The sequence below is a fragment of the Plectropomus leopardus genome, chromosome 19 (genome assembly GCF_026936395.1).
Source record: "Plectropomus leopardus strain MGB_pleo_1.0 chromosome 19, ASM2693639v1, whole genome shotgun sequence".
NCBI lineage: Eukaryota > Metazoa > Chordata > Actinopteri > Perciformes > Serranidae > Plectropomus > Plectropomus leopardus.
Genome location: NC_142194.1, coordinates 8,114,443 through 8,135,778, shown reverse-complemented (window position 1 = coordinate 8,135,778; position 21,336 = coordinate 8,114,443). Strand labels below are relative to the sequence as shown.

At 38.3% G+C, this 21,336-nt stretch overlaps 1 protein-coding gene and 1 long non-coding RNA gene across 5 annotated transcripts; one reads left to right on the top strand and one right to left on the bottom strand.

Moving 5' to 3' along the window:
• rgs9b (regulator of G protein signaling 9b) lies at positions 1 to 19,345 on the top strand. 4 transcript variants are annotated; one of them, XM_088070534.1, is made up of 18 exons: positions 1 to 147; positions 3,528 to 3,624; positions 4,239 to 4,289; positions 4,405 to 4,511; positions 5,475 to 5,663; positions 5,739 to 5,815; positions 5,906 to 5,987; positions 7,247 to 7,309; positions 9,141 to 9,170; positions 9,319 to 9,380; positions 10,409 to 10,522; positions 10,624 to 10,739; positions 10,953 to 11,040; positions 11,596 to 11,817; positions 12,784 to 12,901; positions 14,628 to 15,031; positions 16,415 to 16,592; positions 16,739 to 19,344. In XM_088070534.1, the coding sequence occupies exons 1-17, from the start codon at positions 79 to 81 to the stop codon at positions 16,575 to 16,577; spliced, it is 2,052 nt and encodes a 683-aa protein (XP_087926660.1). In that variant the 5' UTR covers positions 1 to 78; the 3' UTR covers positions 16,578 to 16,592; positions 16,739 to 19,344. The 4 variants fall into 4 exon arrangements, with proteins under 4 accessions (XP_087926660.1, XP_087926661.1, XP_042364005.1 ...); XM_088070535.1 differs by having other exon boundaries at positions 16,415 to 16,596; XM_042508071.2 differs by having other exon boundaries at positions 5,475 to 5,526; positions 5,605 to 5,663; positions 16,415 to 19,343.
• Positions 7,574 to 12,877, bottom strand: LOC148186300 (uncharacterized). The gene is made up of 2 exons (XR_015775077.1): positions 12,740 to 12,877; positions 7,574 to 9,416 (listed from the first exon to the last, which is right to left on the bottom strand). It is a non-coding gene; the product is annotated as an uncharacterized LOC148186300 (long non-coding RNA).
• Positions 19,346 to 21,336: the final 1,991 nt, after the last annotated feature.

Genomic DNA, 21,336 nt, shown 5'->3' with positions numbered 1-21,336 from the left:
TCTATCATTGCACTTCCCCTCCAGCATCCCCACACGACAGAGCTCACAGGCGACAGCAGCATTGTATCATCAGACACCATGACCATCAGAAACACTCTCCGGGACCATGGACAGAGGTACCGACCACGGATGGCTTGTCTCAAGAAGGTAGTCTTTTCTTTTTTATATCAGAGATGATCGCAGCTCTGCTCAGGCTGGTAGATACCTGCAGACGCACCTATAGATGGTCACTTATGTGGATTTTCCAACGCAATGCTTTGGCTGTTGTGGTCTGCTGGATCCTCATTCACCCTGGCTGTGTTTGCATTTGCTTTTATAAACTGCTAGCTTCTGAAACTGTCTGTGTGAATTGCAGGTCCTCAGAGGAAGGCTTGTTTCCATTTGTTTTTTGTGTAGGCTATATATTTTTTTAATCTAGATTAAAAACAGCAAAGCTCACAGGTGGCAGAGTGATTTTAGGAAAAGCAAAAAAACAAAAAAAAAACAAAAACAAAAACAAAAAACTTGACTTGGCTTGATTTCTTTCAAAAAATGGGGAGAAGGCAATGAGCAACTGAAGAAAAAATTACATAAAAATCAACAATAATTTGTGAAAAGTACAAGAAAAAACAACAAACAAACGGAAAAAAACAGAATAAAGAAAATAAGCCATAAAAATACTTGAAAATTATAATAATTCTGTAACATAATTTTGAATATATAAATAGCCTATGCATAATTCTAAAAATAATAATTAGAAATATAGTTCCCTGGACCTTTTTTTCCCTAGATTAAAAACATAAATCTAAATCTACTAATTTCTTGCCATTTGCGAGACATTTCTTATCAAGTTGTAATTGTCTTTCTCTCTATGTTTCTGAAAGAAATCAAGTCGCCCAAGTTTAAAAGCGTTAGACACAGCATTTGTTATCTTTTTTTTTTTTTGCATTTGCTAAAGGTTCAAAGGTTTAAATATGTGTGAAAGGCATCTAAATGCAGCACAAAAAGTAATGCAAATCTAGGTTTCAATGCAGTAACATGCATGCAAATTTGAATTTCGGTTACCCGAATGATCATAATTAGTGAAAAAAATATAGTTTCATAAGGGACTGTTCTTGATTTAGCAGGGGAGGGGGTAGCTCGGGGTTGACTTCTTTCGTTTGTTTGTCCAACAAGGTGTTCAACGCACCACCCTTTCTGTTTAAATAACTGTTTTGCAACGTTTTTGTCAGACCTGAATGCAGCCTTGTTATTTGTTTGTCTTTTTTTACTGACAAAAGCGTTCATCGCACAATGTGTGTTAAAGGACTGTTGAAATGTGAAAATCCAATGATAAGGTCTGCTTGTACAGTTTATGGCTTTGATACATGGTTTAAAAAAAAAAGATACAGCCATTTAAAGGGCTTAAAAAGTTTACACGCCTTCCCCTTTTTTTCACCATTCCCTCCCATCTAAAAAATAACGAACGCTCCCTAAGAACCAAGCATTTAGAGATAGATGTAACACAATGATAAGACATCGAAACAAATGTCATCTTGGTTTCAGTGTCTGTTTGTCACACTAAATGTTAGACTGTTTTCTTGCAACCCTTTCCCAGTGATAAGGTCATTCAGTTTAATAAGCGTTAAGCCTGGATCAGTATCAGCGCTCTCGTCTACACCAACCAGACGCTGCAGAGAACTTAATCCAGCCGCTGTGGTCATCAACAGAACGGCACTATGTCATATTTTATCCACCTCAGGAGCTGGATATTTATCACAGTGAAGTAACCTTTGGCACAATAGAAATTTTAAAGAAAAAAAAATTAAGAATTTATTTATTTTTTATTTTGTTGTCATATCATTTCATGTATCTTACTCATTAAATAAAATATTGAATAAAATTTTAAAAATTATGATGATAAATAAAAAAATTCGTGAATAGGTGTGTAAGTCAGTGGTACACCAGAAGAACAAATAGTCTGTACATACTGAAAAAATAATAAATAATTAATAATAAAATAATGACAGTGATCACATATACCCACTTCAAGAACTGGATATCTATAACAATGAAGTAATTTTGGCATGAGAGAAATTGTGCAAGAAATAATTATAACCTCCCTGATCAGTGATAAGAATAAACACAATAAGAATAAAAAATACAAAATGTATATAAGTATATGTGTGTGTGCGCTTAAGACTCACACAAACATAGACCTATGCACATGAAATGAAATAATTATGACTTTAATTAGGCAAATATTGTTATTGTGCCCAAATGTAGCGCTCACAATGTCCTGCTCTCCAGGGGAATCCTCTCTGATAACTCAATTTCCAGGACAACTTCGTGTTTTGGACCATGAAAGCCCACTTTGGTCGGGCTCAGGCTGAAGGCTTATAGCCTCTCCAGGATGACTTCAAAGCACAAAGCCACTTCAAACAGGCCCTGGAGTCAGCTACATACACGCTCTCACTCTCTCTCTCACACAAACACACTTTCACACAAACTGAATTAATGTTCAGTGTGATTTCTTGCCTTCCCCATTCACACCTGAGCCGTGGGATGTGTGTGAGCTGCGGCCTCAGATGATTCGATAACTATAAAGAACTGTTTAGAGGGCAGTGACTCACCGAAAACCTCCCACACCAGCCAAACAAAAGCCGTGACATAAACAAACCTCTCACCTCGTGTAAGTGCAGCGTTAAAGGTCCTGTGTGTAGGATTTAAGGGGATATATTGGCAGAAACTGAATATAATATTATAAGTGTGTTTTCTTGAGGGTTTTTCACCTGAAAAAAAAAACTTTTGTGTTTTTGTCACCTTAGAATGAGCCGTTTATATCTACATAAGGAGCAGGTCCTCGTCTACAGTATAGATGTATTCAAAACATCTGGATACAGCGTGGAAGCAGGGCCACACTCAGAGCAGCCAGTGGAGCGGCAAAGTTAATTTTCATTTCTTAAATTTAATTTTTATAATTATTAAATTTATTAATTATCTATATTTATTTCATTAAATAGATTTTTTTAAAAGGCTTGAGAAAATGTGTAGGGGAAGAAAACAGGGAAAAACTATATTTGTAATTATCATAATTCTTTATTTAAAATTATATTTCAGAATTAAAGCCCTTTTTCTAAATTTAGTTTGCTTTGTTTGATTTCTTTTACTTTAATTTTTTTCTTTTTTCTTCTAATTTTCAGGTTATTTTCTTGTACTTTTTACAATTTTTTTGCTATTTTTTTGGTAACTTTTTCCTCACGTTTTAAGTAAAATCAAGCAGATTTTTCAGGTTTCAAAAAGCTACACAGAAAACAGGTTAAATGAAATGCTACGCATGATAAAGATAATAATTACCATCACCATTATGTCCTAGTCAGTAAATTATTTCACCCACATATCCATTTAACCTGCTTTTTTAACCACAAATGTATGAGTTGCCCTGATTTTCCCTCCATAACGGCTGCCCCCACAACCTGTTGTTAAACCTCTCAATCAGTTTTTGTAGTAACCTCTGCTCACCCCTTCAGAATATTTTTAATCATCATATTCATAACGTTCCTCTGCAGGCGGAGAAAGTGCTGCTGGAGATGCAGGACCCCAAAACAGGAGTGAAGTCGCAGCCTCAGAGACTGGTTATCACAACAATACCACACGCTATCACTGGTAAATATACACACACACACACACACACACACACACACACACACACACACACACACACAGTGCACGTATACACTCTTGATGTTCTCCAGGAGTGATTGTGCCTGCATAGTCTCACTGGAGGACACCAGAGCTCCGGGCGCAAACTGGAGAGCTACAGATTTAATCTCCATGACAACCCCCGCCGTCTCCCTGTCAGGGAGAGGGGAAAAAGTAGGAGGTGAAGGAGGAGGAGGATGATGATTGAGCGGGTGAGAGGAAAAGAGCAAATAACACAGGAGACGGGAACGAGAGAAAAACAGAGAGCTGGTGAGGAGGTGGAAGAGGAGGAGGAGAGAAAACCTCGACTTTTACGTCACTGCTGAGCTCTGAATGCATATTATAACAGCTGAGTGAATGAAACGGAGCAAACATGACAACAGATTCTCCTCTGCGGTCATCTTTCTCTCCTTTTCTTTTTTTTGGAAGAACTACATACAGACAGTCAACTATGGACTATCAGGGCTCTGGCATTTAGAGGCATTCATTTCATTTTTCTCCTGTCAGAGCTGCTTTTGTAAAACTGGTGCTGGACACTTGGTTACCCCTGACTTATCGTTTCCATCTCTCCTCCTCAGGTGAGGACATCATTTCGTGGTTAGTTGACAGATTTCAAATAGACACACAAGGTGAGAGAAGAGACAGCTCAAGTCTTTCATGTGTGTTCATGAAATGAAGGATGAGTCAGCTGAAAGTGTCTTTTGTTGTTAAACTCCTGCTTGTCTCTCTGCGTGTTGTCCTCAGAGGCGAGGAGTTTGGGCTCCATGCTGGTGGCGTTAGGATACATCTACCCGTTACAAGACCACAAACGCTTAGTGATCAAACCGGATGCATCGCTCTATCGCTTCCAGGTAAACACACATTTCACATTTCCATATATTGCCACTGGTCCCACTCCGCTGCTGCCTGGAGCGTTTCTGGCATTAAAATTAACATTTGCAAATTTTTGCATAACTGCATGCCAGTTACAGAGTTTTTTAGATAGGCCTTTTTTAAAGTGACTAAAATATGTTCAACCCCTGTGAGGTGTGCGCCCTGTCTGTTTCTGCACACACTGACCATCGGCTACTGTATGTAAAACATCATTCCCACTGCACAAAAAACCTGCTACACCCGGGAATGCATATGATCGGCATTCACACCAGGGTCAAATGACTGCAGTGGATACGGGTTTTTATCGCTTTTTTATTCGGCTCCAGTTGGCACTAATGGGAACACAACACCCAGGTGAACACGGTAACTTCAGCTCCTTAACCAGCGAGATGCAATAATGTGTTGTCACTAATTACCCTCCGTTTCCTCACAAGCTGCATTCAAACATTTGTTCCAAGTTAGTCTGCACTGAGTTTGAAACAGACACTGAATAAGTAGGCGACATGTAAAGAGAAGAAACCGCTGGGAAGTTTTCAAAGACCTCTGTTCGTCCTGCTGTCTTCTGTTCACCTGTTCTCCTGCCTGTCTGTGATGTCACACAGACACACCAGCAAAACAACCACCCCCCACACACACATTCTAGCTGACAGAAAGGCAGACTCGTGTGATGCAGCTGTGCGTTCACTGGCAGTGGGAATGCAGTCAATCACCTATATTTAGCAGATTTAGTCCTGTTTAAAAACTTACATGCACACACTGATGTTGGTGGGAATAGATGATACATTGACTACAAATAAGTATATCATACAGCCCCACTATATACCCACTGCTATCCATTTAAATTGGTCTGCTTTGGTTTCCTTTGCAAAGATACATTAATCTTTGATGCTGGTCTGTGACAAACAAATCACAGTAAAACTTCTGACTTTTGTCCTCTTCAGACACCGTACTTCTGGCCCACACAGCAGTGGCCTGTTGAGGATACAGATTATGGTGAGTGTGACTCATGTAATACGCTTTGTATCTCACATCTTGTTACCAAAACTCACACTTTCTGTATCATCACTGAAGCAATCTACTTGGCGAAAAGAAACATCCGTAAGAAGGGAGTCCTGGAGCTGCACGAGCAGGTGAGGCTGAGGGCGAAACGAGAGTGATTCACGTTGTCCGCTGGCATTTACTGAGCTGTTATTTAATGTCTTCAGGAGCAGTATAACCGTCTTCACAAGTGGATGAATCATAAATGGGATTTCATCGTGATGCAAGCCAAAGAACAGTACAGGTAGGTGTTTGTGTGAGCGTCAAAGACATCGCTCAGTTTGGAGGTCGAGAAGGTGTTACGATGCTCCGGGGTTTTGTGTGTCACTTTCAGGGCTGCAAAGGAGAGGAAGAAACCGGATCGTGTGGTGTTTGACTGCCAGGAGAGAGCGTACTGGGTGGTTCACAGACCTCCGGTGAGAAAACAAACACACACACACACACACACACACACACACACACACACACACACACACACACACACACACACACACACACACACACACACACACACACACACACACAGATAGTTATCAGACACACAAACACAGGATGCAGCTCCGTGTAGATAACAGTGGATTTCCAGCAGACAGAGACGTCTGAAAATAAATTGCATTCCACCTCGATACTTCCCAGGGTATCTCATTATCTCTACCCATGATGCCTCATTACCATTACATGTCCAGTCAGAGGAAAAGGGCACCGCTGATTAATATTTCACACTGCGTAGGAGAATGTGGTGCAGCGGTTTGCACCTCATTCTTGCGGCATCCTGAGTTTCCCTCCGTTGGTTGAGGATGACGCTGCGTTACGGATCAGCCCCGATGCTCCTCAAAACTCCCAGAAAGACTCAAGTTCACTGTGTGCCGTTTTGTTGTGTGGTCATTTTATATCCCACTCAAGCAAATATCAGCTGGCATAACATTATTACATACAACATAACTTATTACATAACCTTGATGTCCAGATGTTTATTATTTCAGGTCAAACTCTATTAATTAGGGGTTGACAGATATTGTTTTTTCAGGGCCAATACTGATACTGATTATTAGTTGTTAATGACACTGATAACTGATATTTGGAACAATATGCATTTAAAATAAAAATGAAAATATTTTGGTTAATATTTCAAATTTGGAATATAACAAACTCCAACACATAACCTTGTTAAAATGCCATTAGCAAACATTTAATCAAAACTGAAACTTTCAACATCATGTGCAAGAAGTTCCCAGCAACTATTTTTTTGTAGCCAGTGAAAATTTAAATAAAAAAATGAATAAATAAAAATAGCTCCCTGAGGTTTTATAAATGAAAGTTCATCCCTTACTTAAAATACAGCGCGAATACTTAGAAGTTGCGTATGAAGGAGTTAAATAAATGAGTCAGCTCTCTGTCTCAGATAATATCATGGTCGAGGGACAGCGCTGCATTTTTAAAGCATCTGCTGGAAACAAATTATTTCAACCTGTAACGTCCAACAGTGAATTCACAAAATCACGTTTTCCATGTGACGGTCCTCTCGGATGTTTGGGAATAGTGTGACACATTAGCAGCCTGTGATTAGCATCATAAAACAGCCATCTGCTTTAATTAATGAGTCCTTTGGTAAACACACATTGTGAGATCATTTTTTAAATTGCCGCTGTGTGTGTGTGTGTGTTTGTGTGTGTAGCCAGGGACAGTGAGCGCCATGGACTACGGACTGGATCGACTAGTAGATCCAAACGCAGACGAGGTAACAGGTGAGTCTCTGTGTGACCTGTATGAACATAATTCCTGCCAATCAGCTTATATTCAGTAAGAGGCTTTAACGCATCGATACGTTCGCAGTAAAGGATGCCTGATGTTTGTCTTCAACCTCTTTCTTTCCCCGTTTGTCTGCTGTGTCAATCATTTAACTCGTCTTTCACTAAAATTAGCTTCTCCTTTCTTCTCTGCTCTTCTACAGGCTTTTTCCCCTGGCTGTCTATTTGTATTCTTTTGAAGTGGTTATTAACACACACACACACACACACACACACACACACACACACACACACACACACACACACACACACACACACACACACACACACACAGAGAAAACCCTCGTGTTGGTGCTTAATATAATTCATTCTCTACATCCTAACTCTAACCTTAGCCATCACAACTACATGCTTAACCCTTAACGTAGCCTGGACATTAACCTAATTCGTGTTTCTTTAATACTTTTTTTTTCTGGATTTTTAAACAAACTCAAAAACACAAAAAGCACAGCCCCCTAGCCTTCCAAAATAAACCAGACTGTATAGAAATAAAGGTCAGCGCTGAGGGCAAAACACAAAGAAATAGAGAGACTGAATCATCACATGATGATGTCATCCTAAACCTAATTCTTAACCTTACGTTTTGGTCTCTGTAGCTAATATTGATGGCAGTGAATTTTTATGTAAGTCATCCGTTGACATTTTTTTGAAGCGCAAAGTTACACATAATTAAGAGCAGGTTACTTTGAGTGACAGGCTGTCTGCGAGGCGTCGCTGCAGTCACTACAGGCTCCAAAAAAACAAAACTGCGAAGGCAAAACTCTTTAAAATGGGAATCCACATACCAATGGATGACGTCACAGCAGCTACGTCCATTATTATTATTTATTAAAAACACTTTTACAGTTACAAAATCAGACAAAGACAAGAATCACACAGGAGATCTGCACACTGCTTTAAAAGCTCCCAGTAATTTTAAATGAGCAAGGTTTCGATTGAACTTCACGTATTGTCAAAAAAATCAAGACAATTAAAATTACTTGGAACATTAATACAGTGTGCTGATCTCCTGTCTGATATTAACCCTAACCTAACTTCTTTGTCCTAATCCTGCCGCGCATAGCACAGAAGAGCGGGACGAGATGAAACATGCAAAAAATAAATAAGTAAATTTCACTCAAAAATGCCTGACCAAACCTTTGGCAGTTTTTGGTAATGTCGGCGTCAAATTTTGACGATGAAGAAGAACATCTGGAATAAAAAAAAAAAAAATCTCTTCTGCTGCATCAGTTTTGATCCTTTGTTTAAATTTTCCATCATTAATCCGACAACGTTATAGCAATGCAATGCTAAATCATTAAAATGCTCTTTTTAACTCTCAAACGCCTGTTAAAAGAAGTCAGAATTATCCAAAATGTCCTCACTGTCGAGGTCTAACACTCACAATGGCCCTCAAAAAGAAATAGAGCACAAAGCCAGCAAAGCATCCCTCTGTGTCTACGTCAGAACCAGAAATACTTTATTGATCCCCGAGGGAAATTGGGTCATGTTCGAACCGCTCTCTCAAGCACAGAGAAGTAGAAAATAGAAGTAATAAAATTGCTGCATTACGGTACAATACAGAACAATATTTATATGGAAATAGAGAAATATGTGCATCATAGTCAATATATAAGCAGATTGTAAATAAAAAATGAGAAATGGGATCTGTGTTATAAATGCAATAAAAATAAGAATTAGATAAGAATGTAGATTACTAGATTATTTTTTTTATATGGCAGAAAATCTGTATTGTAACATTTAATATTTTTTCCTCCGCAGGCCAAAACACCCGACTTCTACAACAGAATCGTGAGTGAGATTTTTCTCTTTTCCAACTTTTTTCTTCTCATCCTGTCTCATCTAAACCAACAGCTGCGTTAACCATTAGTGATCCGCAGAGACAGATCTGTTTTCTTGACGTTTTTATAGCCGTCATCTCTCCCCCGTCTCCCTGTAGATGATGTTCACCCAGCAGTCCATCATGAGGCCCAGAGTGAAGTCATCTGTGTCCATTGGCGCGTAAGATTGTCCATCATATTCCCAGTGTGCTTCTATCTGTGACAGACCAGTCACTGTTGATTGCTTTCATCATATAGAAGTGCCTCAATATAGCATCTCCACACGTGCAGGTAGGACAGGTGAAAGTCACGCACAGATGATGCAGATACAGCAGCTATAGGTTTAGTGTCTTGTGAAGAGAGTAAACACCTTCACCAAGACTGTAAAAATCCTTAAAGTCTGGGTAAAGTGATAATTAAAATGTGTTCTGAGTTAGTCACATCACAGAAAGATGTGTTTTTAAACATCTGACCAAAAAAATTGCCAAGTATGTAAAAGAAGGTCTCAAAATCATGAAAAACGCACAGTATTCTCTGATCTGAAACGCTGGGGGTGTGTCCGCTGGAGGAGCGGGACTATGCTAACGATGCTTCTCGTTTTTATACTGCTAAATTGTCAGGGGCGGGTTATGCTGAGTATAGCTCCAGTGTGTCATCGAGCTATGGTTTTAGGCCCGCCCAAAAAATCTTAAAACAGGAAAATGGTGATAAAACCGTCAACCGTCTAACTCAATTCAGTGCTATATAGTAAAGGATTTTTGTAACATGTTTTCAACAATCAGTTTCTAACATTTAGAATGTGTTTTGAAACAAATATCTGAATTTACTTTACCCAGACTTTAAAATCTTGTTTTATTTATTAAAAATGCCTCCGCGCCAGCAAATACAAATATGACTGATTTGTTTGTAACCAGCAGAATACAGATATATAGCACAGTAGACTTAATTTACTGAAGTTGCTAAAACTCAGAAAGACTGATTTAATTGTTATTTTAAGTTGCAAAAACTTCACAAAATAAAGTAAATATAACTCGATTTTAAGTAAACTTAACAATTAGATATAAAGTTAAGATACATTAAGACTAATTATATTTTCTTACATTTTTTAGAGATCAGAGACTAGATTTTTTTAAAAAGTAAATGCAGTTTGTGCGTCGTGTCATTGTTGGTAAGATTCAGACAGTAAATTATTTCTCCTCGTTCTCGCAGATTGGTGAAATACTGCGCCACCTATTACAACCACGACCCTTTCCTCGCCAAGTGTCTTCCCAGCAACCCCTGGCTCACTGATGATGTCACGTATTGGACCTTGAACATGCCCAAGTGAGTCAGCTGTGGACAATACATAATCTGCATGCTATTCAGAGTATAATTTAAAATAAATTGCCCCTTTTATTCTTTTTATCTGTGTGTATGCGTGTCAGTGTGGAAATACCAACTAAAATGCGAGTGGAGAGGTGGACGTTCAGCTTCGCCGAGCTGCTCTCAGACCCACGAGGACGAGATGATTTCAGACTCTTCCTGAAGAAAGAGTTCAGCGGTATGACGGTCGTTATTATAATAAGACTACGTGAGAAAAAAATAATTGGAACAGCACTGATTGCAGAGGGCTTATTGTTGTGAAATTGCTTTTCTGTGGATTTATTTTTGGTCACACAATGTTAATTTTTCAGCCATTAAAAGGGGATAAGAATAGTGTGGTGAATGTGTTTTCTTTTCTATTTTATTTCTTTTCTATTCTGATCCATCTTAGGTGAGAACTTGGCATTCTGGGAAGGCTGCGAAGATCTGAAGTGGGGCGAAGCTGCGACGATGAGAGAGAAAGCAGAGCATATATACAAGTAATGTCTTAATTTATGCTCTGTGCAGAGTGTGTTTGTCTTCACTGGTGAATGTTGAGTTTGGAGATAGGTCTGAAACAATTAGTCGATTAATCAATTAACAGAATAATAACCAGCAGCTATTTTGATTATTAATTGTATTTTTCATATATAATTGTAAACTGAATATTGTTTTGTGTTAGGCTATTGTTTAGACAAAACAAGACATTTGGGAAGTTATAATGGACATTTCCTCACTGTTTTCTAAGATTTTATTAACTGAAAAATAAGCTGCAGATTAATTAATATTGGAAATGATTGCTTATTACATTCATTATTGGAAATGATTTATCTTAATATTAATCACAGTTTAAATCAAAATTTTGTCCGTAGCTAACTGCAGCTGTAAAATTGGTGTTTTTGAAAACTGTTTGATAATTAAATTTAAAAAGAATATATCATCAAAGTTTGTCATATTTTGAGCAGCTGCAGGAATATTTTTGACACTGAAGAATTCAGCGGCTGTTTTGACTCACTTTGTGTTTCATCTGTTTCTTTAACCCTTTCTGATTTTAGGACGTTCCTGGCTCGTGGAGCGCCGCGGTGGATCAACATCGACGGAAAAACAATGGAAATCACAGTGAAGGGCCTGAAACACCCACACAGATACGTCCTGGACGCAGCCCAAACTCACATCTACATGCTCATGAAAAAGGACTCGTACGGCCGCTACCAGAAATCTCCCGTGTTTAAGGAAACGATGAAGAAGGCCGTCTGTCCTGAGGAGCATCATTTCACGTAACTGCCCGTTTTTAATTCACACATTTATGCATTTAACTAATGGTACTTCTTCAGACAATTTTGAGCCATGATCTGCTTTAACCCTTTGAAACCTGGAACGTGAAATACCTTTATATAGCACCTTTACAAGCAGAGTTTACAAAGTGTTTTGACAAACAAGGCAAAGCAGAAGTGTGATACATAAATGGAGATACAACAGAAAGCTAAACAGTCCTATTTAATAGAAGCGAGAAGAAACTAAGGCCGAGTTGGGATAAAATTAAAACCAGAGCATAAATAACGCAAGTTGCAGGATGCATAACGTCAGTGTAATCAGTGTAAAATAATACAAAGAGAAATACCAAAACAAACAACAGAAACAATAAAAGCAATCAAACCAGAAATAAAAAGGAAATAAAATAGATTAAACATATATTAAAAAGGTAAAATAAACAAAAATAAAGAAAAGAAATTAAAAAATAGATAAACAATTGCAAGCAAGAAAAAAAATGTAAGAAATTAGGAAAGACAAGAAAATGACCTGAAAATGAGTATTTAAAGAGAGGGAGGGAGAATTATTAGTTAATAATGATAGAAAATAGGGTAAAAAAACAGAAAAACTATTATTATTATTATTAGTATTAATAATAGCTATTTGATCTATATCTATATTCATATAAATTGTTTTTTTTCTTTTCTCTTTTGTGCTACTTGTCATGTTATTTAACTCGTAACATGTCAATCAATCAAGCCAATTTGTTCAGGTTTCAAAGGGCTTATTGAACAAATTGAACAAAGAATTGATTATTCTCTGAAAAGAATGACTTAACATTAACAAAGTTTATTTTTCTCATCTCTCTGGCTGATATTAGTGTCCCTGTAGCTTCCCGAAACGACCACATCCATCACTCTCCAAAACTTAATTTTCATCTCGTCTTACCCCCCTTCCTCTTGTCTCCTGTGTCTCTGTCCTCTGTCCTCCAGTGACGCCCAGTTGGAGCAGAATGCAAAGAAGCGACGGCCCAGTCTCAGTCCCATCATCCTGCGGCAGATGGAGCAGGAGCAGAGGGCCAAGATGGCCGCCAACGTTGACATCACGCAGGTCATGAGCAAACTCAGCAAACAGGGCAAGGAGGCCCCGCCTCCTCCTCCTAAAAAATGAACATTAACACATAATGCTCAGAGATTTTATTGAATAATTTACTGGCATTTAAATAGATGCTGCAGTTTATTTCTTAAAAATAATGTTTACATTTGAATGCGTTTAAAGTCGCTGTATAATGACAGTGGATCAAATGATCATGCTTAATGTGAAAGGGGTCGCTCATAGTATTAAACTTACTGAGATTTATCACCTGACTGCATTTAACCCCCTTAATTCTAGGGAGCTGTGTAGCATCTCTCAGCCTGTTTTGGTTCTACAGTCTTCGGTTTTAATATTTATAATAATAATAATAATATTAATAATAATATTGAAGAGAAAATTGATGTTCAGAAAAAACTCCAAATGAAAGCTAATGTCGTTCCGTGTAAATAAGCAACTTTTATGCAAACAGATTTTGGTTGAACTGAACCTTTAAACACATAACTACTCACATGTCTCTACACGAGTCATGTGGTGAACTGACTGCAGGCTTGTTGAGACATCTGTTGCCATCTGTGACATTTCTGTCCATACCAGCTGTAACTCTGTCTCTCATGTTGTTTTTTCATGACACATGTCCCGTTTGTTTCCACTCACGGTGTTCTGTATGTTTTCTTTGTCATCGCTCACCAATAAAACACCCAAAAACCTCCTCATGTTTATCTGTTTGTCGTTCATTCATTGTTTTCATGTGGTTTGGTTTTTGTGTGGACCGTTCATCAGAGAAAAAGAGTCAGTTGAAGCATGATTGTTACAGAGGCTAAGAAAAACAATGTATCTTAAAATACCAAAGTTCATTTTTCTGGAGATAACGGCTTCATTTATGTCGATTCTTGAGAAAACAAAAGGCAGATTACCTGAATTTAAAGATAATTTGATACAAGAAAACAACATTTGCTTTCTCTAGGTCACAGGATTTAAGCAAATGATCCTGGGATATCATTTTCTGTGATTACAACTTATTTTATGTCCATTCTCAACATTGTACTTGACTGCAGTACAATTAATGATCTTGAGAAAACAAAAGGTGTTCATCTGTGATGAATTATCTTATTATCTATCTAATTAATGGGTTAATTTATGCCCATTTTTCGAGAAAACAAAAGGCAGATTACTTGAGATAAAAAAAGCGTTTTTTACATTACTGGATTTTTATAAACAAGGGCTAACTTGACTGCAGTATAATTATACCAAAATAAATGTTGTTTTCTAGTGATAAATTATCTTCATATGTTGAGGAATTGGCCTATTTTCTTGAGATCTTGGAATAATTATACTGCAGCCAAATGAGCCATTGTTTATGAAAATCTCCTGATCTCGAGAAACAAAAGTCATGTGATAAATTATCTCATTATCTTGTGAAACTGGCCTTTTGTTTTCTTTATAATCGTCATAAATTAACCCGAAAAGGAAAATCAATTTTGTTTTCTCGAGATAACAAAATAATGAACTTGATCTTATTAAAAAAAAAAAATTAAAAAAAAAATGGTAAATGTCCGTTCTTAGCTTCCGTACATTTTAATATCCGGTTATAAATGCTCTATCCTTTCTGTATGAACGTGTTCTGATCATCATGAAGTTTGAGTAAAAAAAATCATTTTAAACGAACCTGTTTTTAAAATGCACACACATATTTCTTTCTCGATGCCCTCTGACTTGTGTCTGTTGCCCTTTGACCTCACAGCTGTGCCGCTTCACCACTCCCGTCCCCCACCTCGCCGTCTACTCTGGCATCACTGACTTCCCCGCTGCCAACGCCTCACCCCCTCTCCCCTTCCTGGCTCACAGCCCAGCCTGCCCCTCTCCCATCAGCGTGGCCTTGGACAGCACCTCGGCCTCTGAGCGCCGAGTGGAGGCCAGTGACGGAGAAGGCGAGGGGAAACCTGCTGCTCGGGCCCCCGCGGGTGGAAATGTGTCCAAGTCTCGCATGGCTCTGTCCCTGCGTCGCCTGCTGAAGCGTGGCTGCACCCCCGCCACCATGTTCGCCAGCCTGTCGCCCAAATGCCACTCAGCTGCCGGGACCAGCAGCCGCATTCAGCCGATCAGCCCCGATCAGCCCAGCCAGGCTCCACCGAGACGGATTGGAAAGTGAGTGTGAGAAAAAGACACACACACAAAAACGGTCCTTTCACTAACTGCTCAGTCAGATTCTCTTTGATCACATTATTTTATTAATTAATATTGATTATTTTATTAACCCTATTGCCAGAATAAATGTTGGCATTGTACGTTTCTGCGAGTCATGGGTACCTTACAGTTGTACGTTTTTATATAAGAAGATAATTGAAACTGTAATTCAGTTTAGGCAAAAAAGCATTACGTTATTTGCCTTTTTGTGGCCCTGTTCCTGCAGGAAACACAGCGTTGTTTTGGTAAATAAACAGCTTTTGGTGGTGCACAACCACATGCATTGTCAGCCCTCCATGTGCATTTGTTTACATGCACCATCCTGGAATGTCAACAGCAGACGCAGAAGGATATTTAGAGTTTAATATGTAGACGTGGAAGTCCTCTGCAAAGAGGCAAATGTGACTATTTGGGATGAGAACATGTTGCGCTATCCCTATAGGAAATGCAGCAATGTCTTAGTGCAAAAAGCAGCCACTTTTTGTGGTGCTTTCCATAGTGGAAACACAGTGACAGTTTGGTGGCTGAAAAGATGCTGGAAAGGCAGCGAATTCTTAGTGAAAAAAAACAACTGGAGATACAGTGATGTCTCAGTGGAAAACAACAGCAATGCTTCTTTATAAAACAACCATTAATGATGACACTGTCTTGGCAGGAAATGCAGTAATGTCTCTGTAAAAACAGTTCCTTTTATTGCCACTCTCCTGACAAAAAATTCAGAAATGTCTGTCAAAAAAACCCCAAACAGGTGCTTTTTGTGTCACTATCCTAGTTGGGAAAAAAACTGCTTTTTCTCAAAAGGGACTCAAAAATGTCACCCTTTGTTCCAAGGACACAATAATTGAAAATCACACAAATAAATCAAACAGCCAACAAAGACTGAACTGAAAACCAGGACTTAAATAAACTAGTCTGACAAGGGGGTGAAGTGCAGGAGGAGAAACAGAGCAGAGAGGTCTGAAACTGAGGAGCAGGGAAGGACTAACGAGGCTGATGCAGCGCAGGTGTGGAGGTAAACGAGGAAAGGGAACCACAGGAACACAAGAGGAGAAAACACAGTAAACTGAAACCCAAAAACCAAGAAAACATCTTAATAATAAGCCCAGCAAGTGAAAACAAAAGCAGACAAACTAATGAAAAAATAGGAGACTGGATTTATCTGATGTGCAGGAAGACACCCTTAAATCAAAGCTGAAAGTGTGCACTTCGAGGTCATATTAAATTTTACATTTCCAAATCCAATGTTCTGCATTAGAGCTAATGCTTTCTGCCTGCACTGTATTTCAACCAAATACGCATATCAGGCACATGTTTTACCAAATCCTTTCTGCAAACCCTCCGCAGTTTCTTCCAGATTAAAGTGGATATTCCTCCAGAGTGCCGGATCTACCCCATAGAGTCTGAGGACGAGGACGAGGAGAGCAGGGCCGCCTCTCGGGGAGAAGTGGGAGCCAAAGAGATCATCTGTCCCTGGGAGAGCCTCACCCCACAGAACGGGACGGGCTAATCGGCTGCATTTTACGCAAGTATAAAATAAAAACAAGTGTTTGAATCTGTGTCTGTCTGAGCAGGCAGGTTTTCTCTATGTTCTCACAGAGATAAAAGATCTCATACGGAGCATAAAGGGGGGAAATCTCTGTGTAAATGTGGCCTCACTCTCACCACCAGGTCACAAACTACATCAATACCAAACATGACACGAAACGGTCACTCGGGGACGCTGGCTGTTTAGACTGAGCATCAACTTACTGTGTCCAACTTTAAACTCCTTAAAGGAAACTTACTGAATGTTAAGAGTGTCAAACACGCGCTGCCTGGGGGCCTGAATAGACCCAGTTTCATGTCTGCTGCAGCGTAATCCTCTTCTCCACTGTCCACGCTCAGTATTTTCCAACACAGTTTCTCCAAAATATGGCTAAATACGCACACTTTTCCACAGCTGTTTATCACTGAGTCCTGAATCCTCCAGTGCGACACTTCCACCCGAAGAAATGTTTGACTAGAGATTAAAAAAAGTCTTTGTTTTGTATTTTATTCTTCATTCTTTTACCGTCCAGTGATATTTTCTTTAAGAGAAACTTTGGTGTTTTTCAACATGGATGCTAATCCTCCATGTTTTTGTGACTAATGGGTTCACAAAAGCATCCAGATGACACAAAACTAGATGCTGGATAATTGATAATATGAAAGAAGAGAAAATGTTTGATAAAAAGCATGTGGCTCAAAACTGCACATTGGTGGTAACTGGATTAAATATTTATGTGTACGGGTGCGTGGTCTAGTGTGCAGACTTTGTTTTTCCTTTTTTTAAAACGTGACCACTGGTTAAATAAAAGGATCTTACTCTTTAACAAAAAAGGTGTATCTCTGTAGGAATCCTTTCCATAATATTGTCAGACACTCATAATAACAATAATCTGTGAGTGACAAAAATGAGCACATTTAATGGAGGTAAACTGACAGAGTACAAATACCCCAAGGACTTACAGTGCAGCAGTCTCAATCTATACTGAACCAATTTCAAAAATTGTTGAAAACATTGAGATAATAAGGTCCAGGTTGTCCCTTTAAATTATGTTTGTTTCGGGCTGATTTTCAAAGCCTTCTTGGCACAGCCTGGATTATAATTCTAGCAGAAAAAAACCCCATGATGAGTAAATTTTATGTAATTTTATAATGTAACTCCTCCTCAGGTTGTTAACCCTTTGAAACCTGGATCGACATCAGTTTTCTTGTGATGTATTCAGAGGCCTTTGACAGGCTATTTAACCCTTTGAGCCCTGTCGTATTGGTTTGATTGCTTCAAATACCTCGGGGAATAAATGCAATGACCGACTAGGCACGAAATGTCCCACAAATTGCAAGAAATTAGTAGGTTTGGGATTTTTTTTTAAAAAAAGCAGTTAAAAATGTCTAGAGAGCTTCATTAATTATATTTAAAAATATTTTTCAAAATTATAATTGTTAATCATTTTTTTTGGCAATATTCATGTTTTATTTTGTGTCTTTACTTTTCAAATTTATTTATCTATTGCTAATTTTCACGTGATCTACTTTTACTTTTGCTAATTTCTTACTCATTTTTTGGTCATTTTTTCATTTCAAGTTTTACATCCCATTTTTTTCCATGTTTTTTAATCAAACCAAGCCAATTTGCATGGGTTTCAAAGGGCTAAAGTCCTATATTCCCCAGGCAAAATACTAACAACATGATCTTAGTGTTTATGGAACGGCAAAAAAAGTTGTATTCAACCATATTTTGGCACATTTGGTGCAAAGCCAACAGGCAGTTAAGTGTTTGATACTGTTTTTGGTGGAGTATTCCTTTAACTCACAGCCTTATTGACACTAACCCTTACTGATGTGAGCACCAGCTGAGCCAGCTGTTTAGGTTGGATGTTTATAGTTTTTTTGTGAGGCGCAGCTCTACCAGAGGAAAACAGGGTGTAAACACGAGTTTTTGAAAACTTGAGCTGTAGCTTTCACATTCAAACCTCATTCTGTATTTATGAACAAACAGTAGCCGGACAGCAGCCTTATTCACCTTTTAACACCTGAAATATTTTGTTTTTGTGGCCTCAGATATTTTTTTCGGAGCTGGTATGTGCACAGACATCAGGGACACAAGATTAGAAAAAATGTAAATGGAGATTTTTGCAATTGCCAATAAGCATAAATACAAAAAAACCCTAATGTTTACATCCCAGAGAGTGAAAAGCCAAAGCAAAGAGACACATTTGAACTCTGCCTGTGCACATGCCTGCTTAAACTATAATGTATTTATATATTTATTGATTAATGATCAGTTTTCTGAAGTAGAGAAGTGTTCTTGTGCTGCTAGACTTAGATGCCTCATCCGCAATTTACCTCTTACACACATTTTGTGAAAATGACCGAATAGATGCAGTTCAGGTTAAGTGGGAGCACATGAACAGCTTGTCTACATTTCGCTTTTTTGCCAATCTTCTCTCGACAGTCTTCATGAGTGAAGAGTAACAGAGGGGGTCAGTGATAGTTTTGTATTTGGCTCTACTGCTGTTTTGTAGCTGTCGTGTACTGTGCACTACTCTGAGCGAGGTGTCGATATTTTTCTCTCTCCATTAACAGGAGGCGGGGGGAAAACACTACAATGTGAATTAACTGTCTGAATGTATAATCTTTACCATGTTTACAGATGCAAGAATGTGAAAAATACCTTGAATTTGTTGTATTTGATTTGTACATTCCATGGCTTGTGTCAAGTGCCTCAATAAATGACTGTCTTAACAAAAAAAGGTTCAGCTTCTTCATAACATATATGTTCATTTAAAGGGGGTTCACCTTTTATTTGCTCACTTATTTGGACATGCAGATAGTTTGGGTTTTATTTACCCAGGTTGTCAGATTGTTTTGTCTCCCCTTGAAAAAACAGAGATGAATGGTATTTATGTGTCTCTTTCTAGAAACAGTGTCCTGGTTGCACTGGATAATCTAGCAGTTTACATACAGTGATTATTTCTTTGATTAAAAAGTAGTTCCAATGAAAACTAATCACAATCAATAGTATAGAATAAGTATGTTATGCTTTTGGGACATACTGTGTGTCTTCAGGATGTCACTGGCAGTGTAACTGCAGGCAGGAGGAAGCTACATGTCCACAGTTTGAACACTTTTGCATTTGCATCAACAGTAAACTTAAATGAAGGATTTTTTTAGTGTGACGTTTATGAGTATACTTCATTTTTGTCACTTTCCTAATATTGAACATACTAAAAACAGAATCAGTATGGGTCTGGGACAAAGACATTTGTCCTTTAATCAGTCTGTTAAACTTGCTTGATTAACAAACAAACTTTCTTAAGTAAATTTTGGTGGATTGACCCTTAAAATGATTTTCTGTTTAACTTAATTATTGTCTCCAATGTGCAAAAATATTTCTCTCCAGCCTCAGTTAGTGGTGATGGCAGTGATTTTCCACTAGGTGGCGATACAACAATGGCAATGTGATCAAGGCAACATTTTCATAATGTAATGCAAGCTGCTGGATAGGAATCAAAGACTCAGATGCATCACTTCACTGAAACCTGGAATAGTAAAAGAAAATCTTTTGGAAAAATTTTTACACAAATGTTTCTCATATTATTTACATTATGTGAAAAATTAATAAACAGAGCCTATAGCAAGGCCTTGGGGGTATTTATGGTGAATATGCTGATACTTAATTACCACATAAACAAAGGTGAACAGGATCATACTACAATCTGCTGTCCAAATAGATTACAGATTACATAAAAAAGCAGTCAACATCATTTGTGCCATCAGTGAGGTTACTGCACTGAGGCCGGAGCGCAGCTTTGATCTGTCTGTGTGTTTTTGGTGTCTCTGAGCAGAGCTGTCCGATCGCTATCTCACAATACCCTCACAGGGACGTCCACACTCAGTCCATTCATACATTAGCTTAGTGAGGCGGAGGGAATTTATGCAACACATTTAACATTCATCCGAGGTGTGCATATATTAAAATATGTTTGCGTGTTGGACTCTTTTAATGAAGCCCTTGGTGTTTGCCGTTACACCTGAATAAGCTTTTCAAAACATATAAATACATAGCAAGGTTTTAAAGCTGAAATAAGTGTTTTTCTGTCTCACAGCACGGTAGGATTTGTACATTTTGTCCATTATCTGTTTCTGCCTTTGACTTTTTTATTTATAACTTACATTTGGCAGGAATTATTGGCCTGCATGTGCACAGTAGAAAAGACATGAGTCTTTTAAGTGAGAAATTGAAGACAAAACATTAAAAAATACCAAATTCTATTAACTTAATTGCACTAAAAAGCTCGCAATGTCCAACCAACAATCAAACATAATGGGAAATACACTTTCCCATTGATATCATTGTCTTGCAGCTAAAGTCTGGAGGCACTTAGCCTAGCGTAAGCACTGGAGGTGGAGGAAAACTGCTAGCCTAACTCGCCTACAAGCACCTCTAAAACTCACAAAATAACATACTTTCAAAATACACTTCCTTTTTTCACAGGAAATGTAGAGTTTCATATATGCATAGTCTTTTTAAAAATGAAAGCAAAATGTTGGTAAAACATCTTGTATTTGCAGTTATTTCCTTATGCAAGAAACGCACAAGGGCCTGACTGATACATCCACCTCTCCTGCCCAATATGGACTTCCCAGCTCCTTAAGTTACGTTGTTGTCCTGCAGTGTTATAAACTGACAGTGTATCATACTGCCGTGAAAAGAATGGCTTTTTTCATTGGTGTCTGACACA

Excerpts from the sequence above, each read along its gene's own strand:
- rgs9b (XM_088070533.1), top strand. The coding sequence starts at position 79 with ATGACCATCAGAAACACTCTCCGGGACCATGGACAGAGGTACCGACCA. Across the intron at positions 4,290-4,404 it reads ATTTCAAATAGACACACAAG|AGGCGAGGAGTTTGGGCTCC; the intron begins GTGAGAGAAGAG and ends TGTTGTCCTCAG. Across the intron at positions 11,041-11,595 it reads AAAGCAGAGCATATATACAA|GACGTTCCTGGCTCGTGGAG; the intron begins GTAATGTCTTAA and ends TTCTGATTTTAG.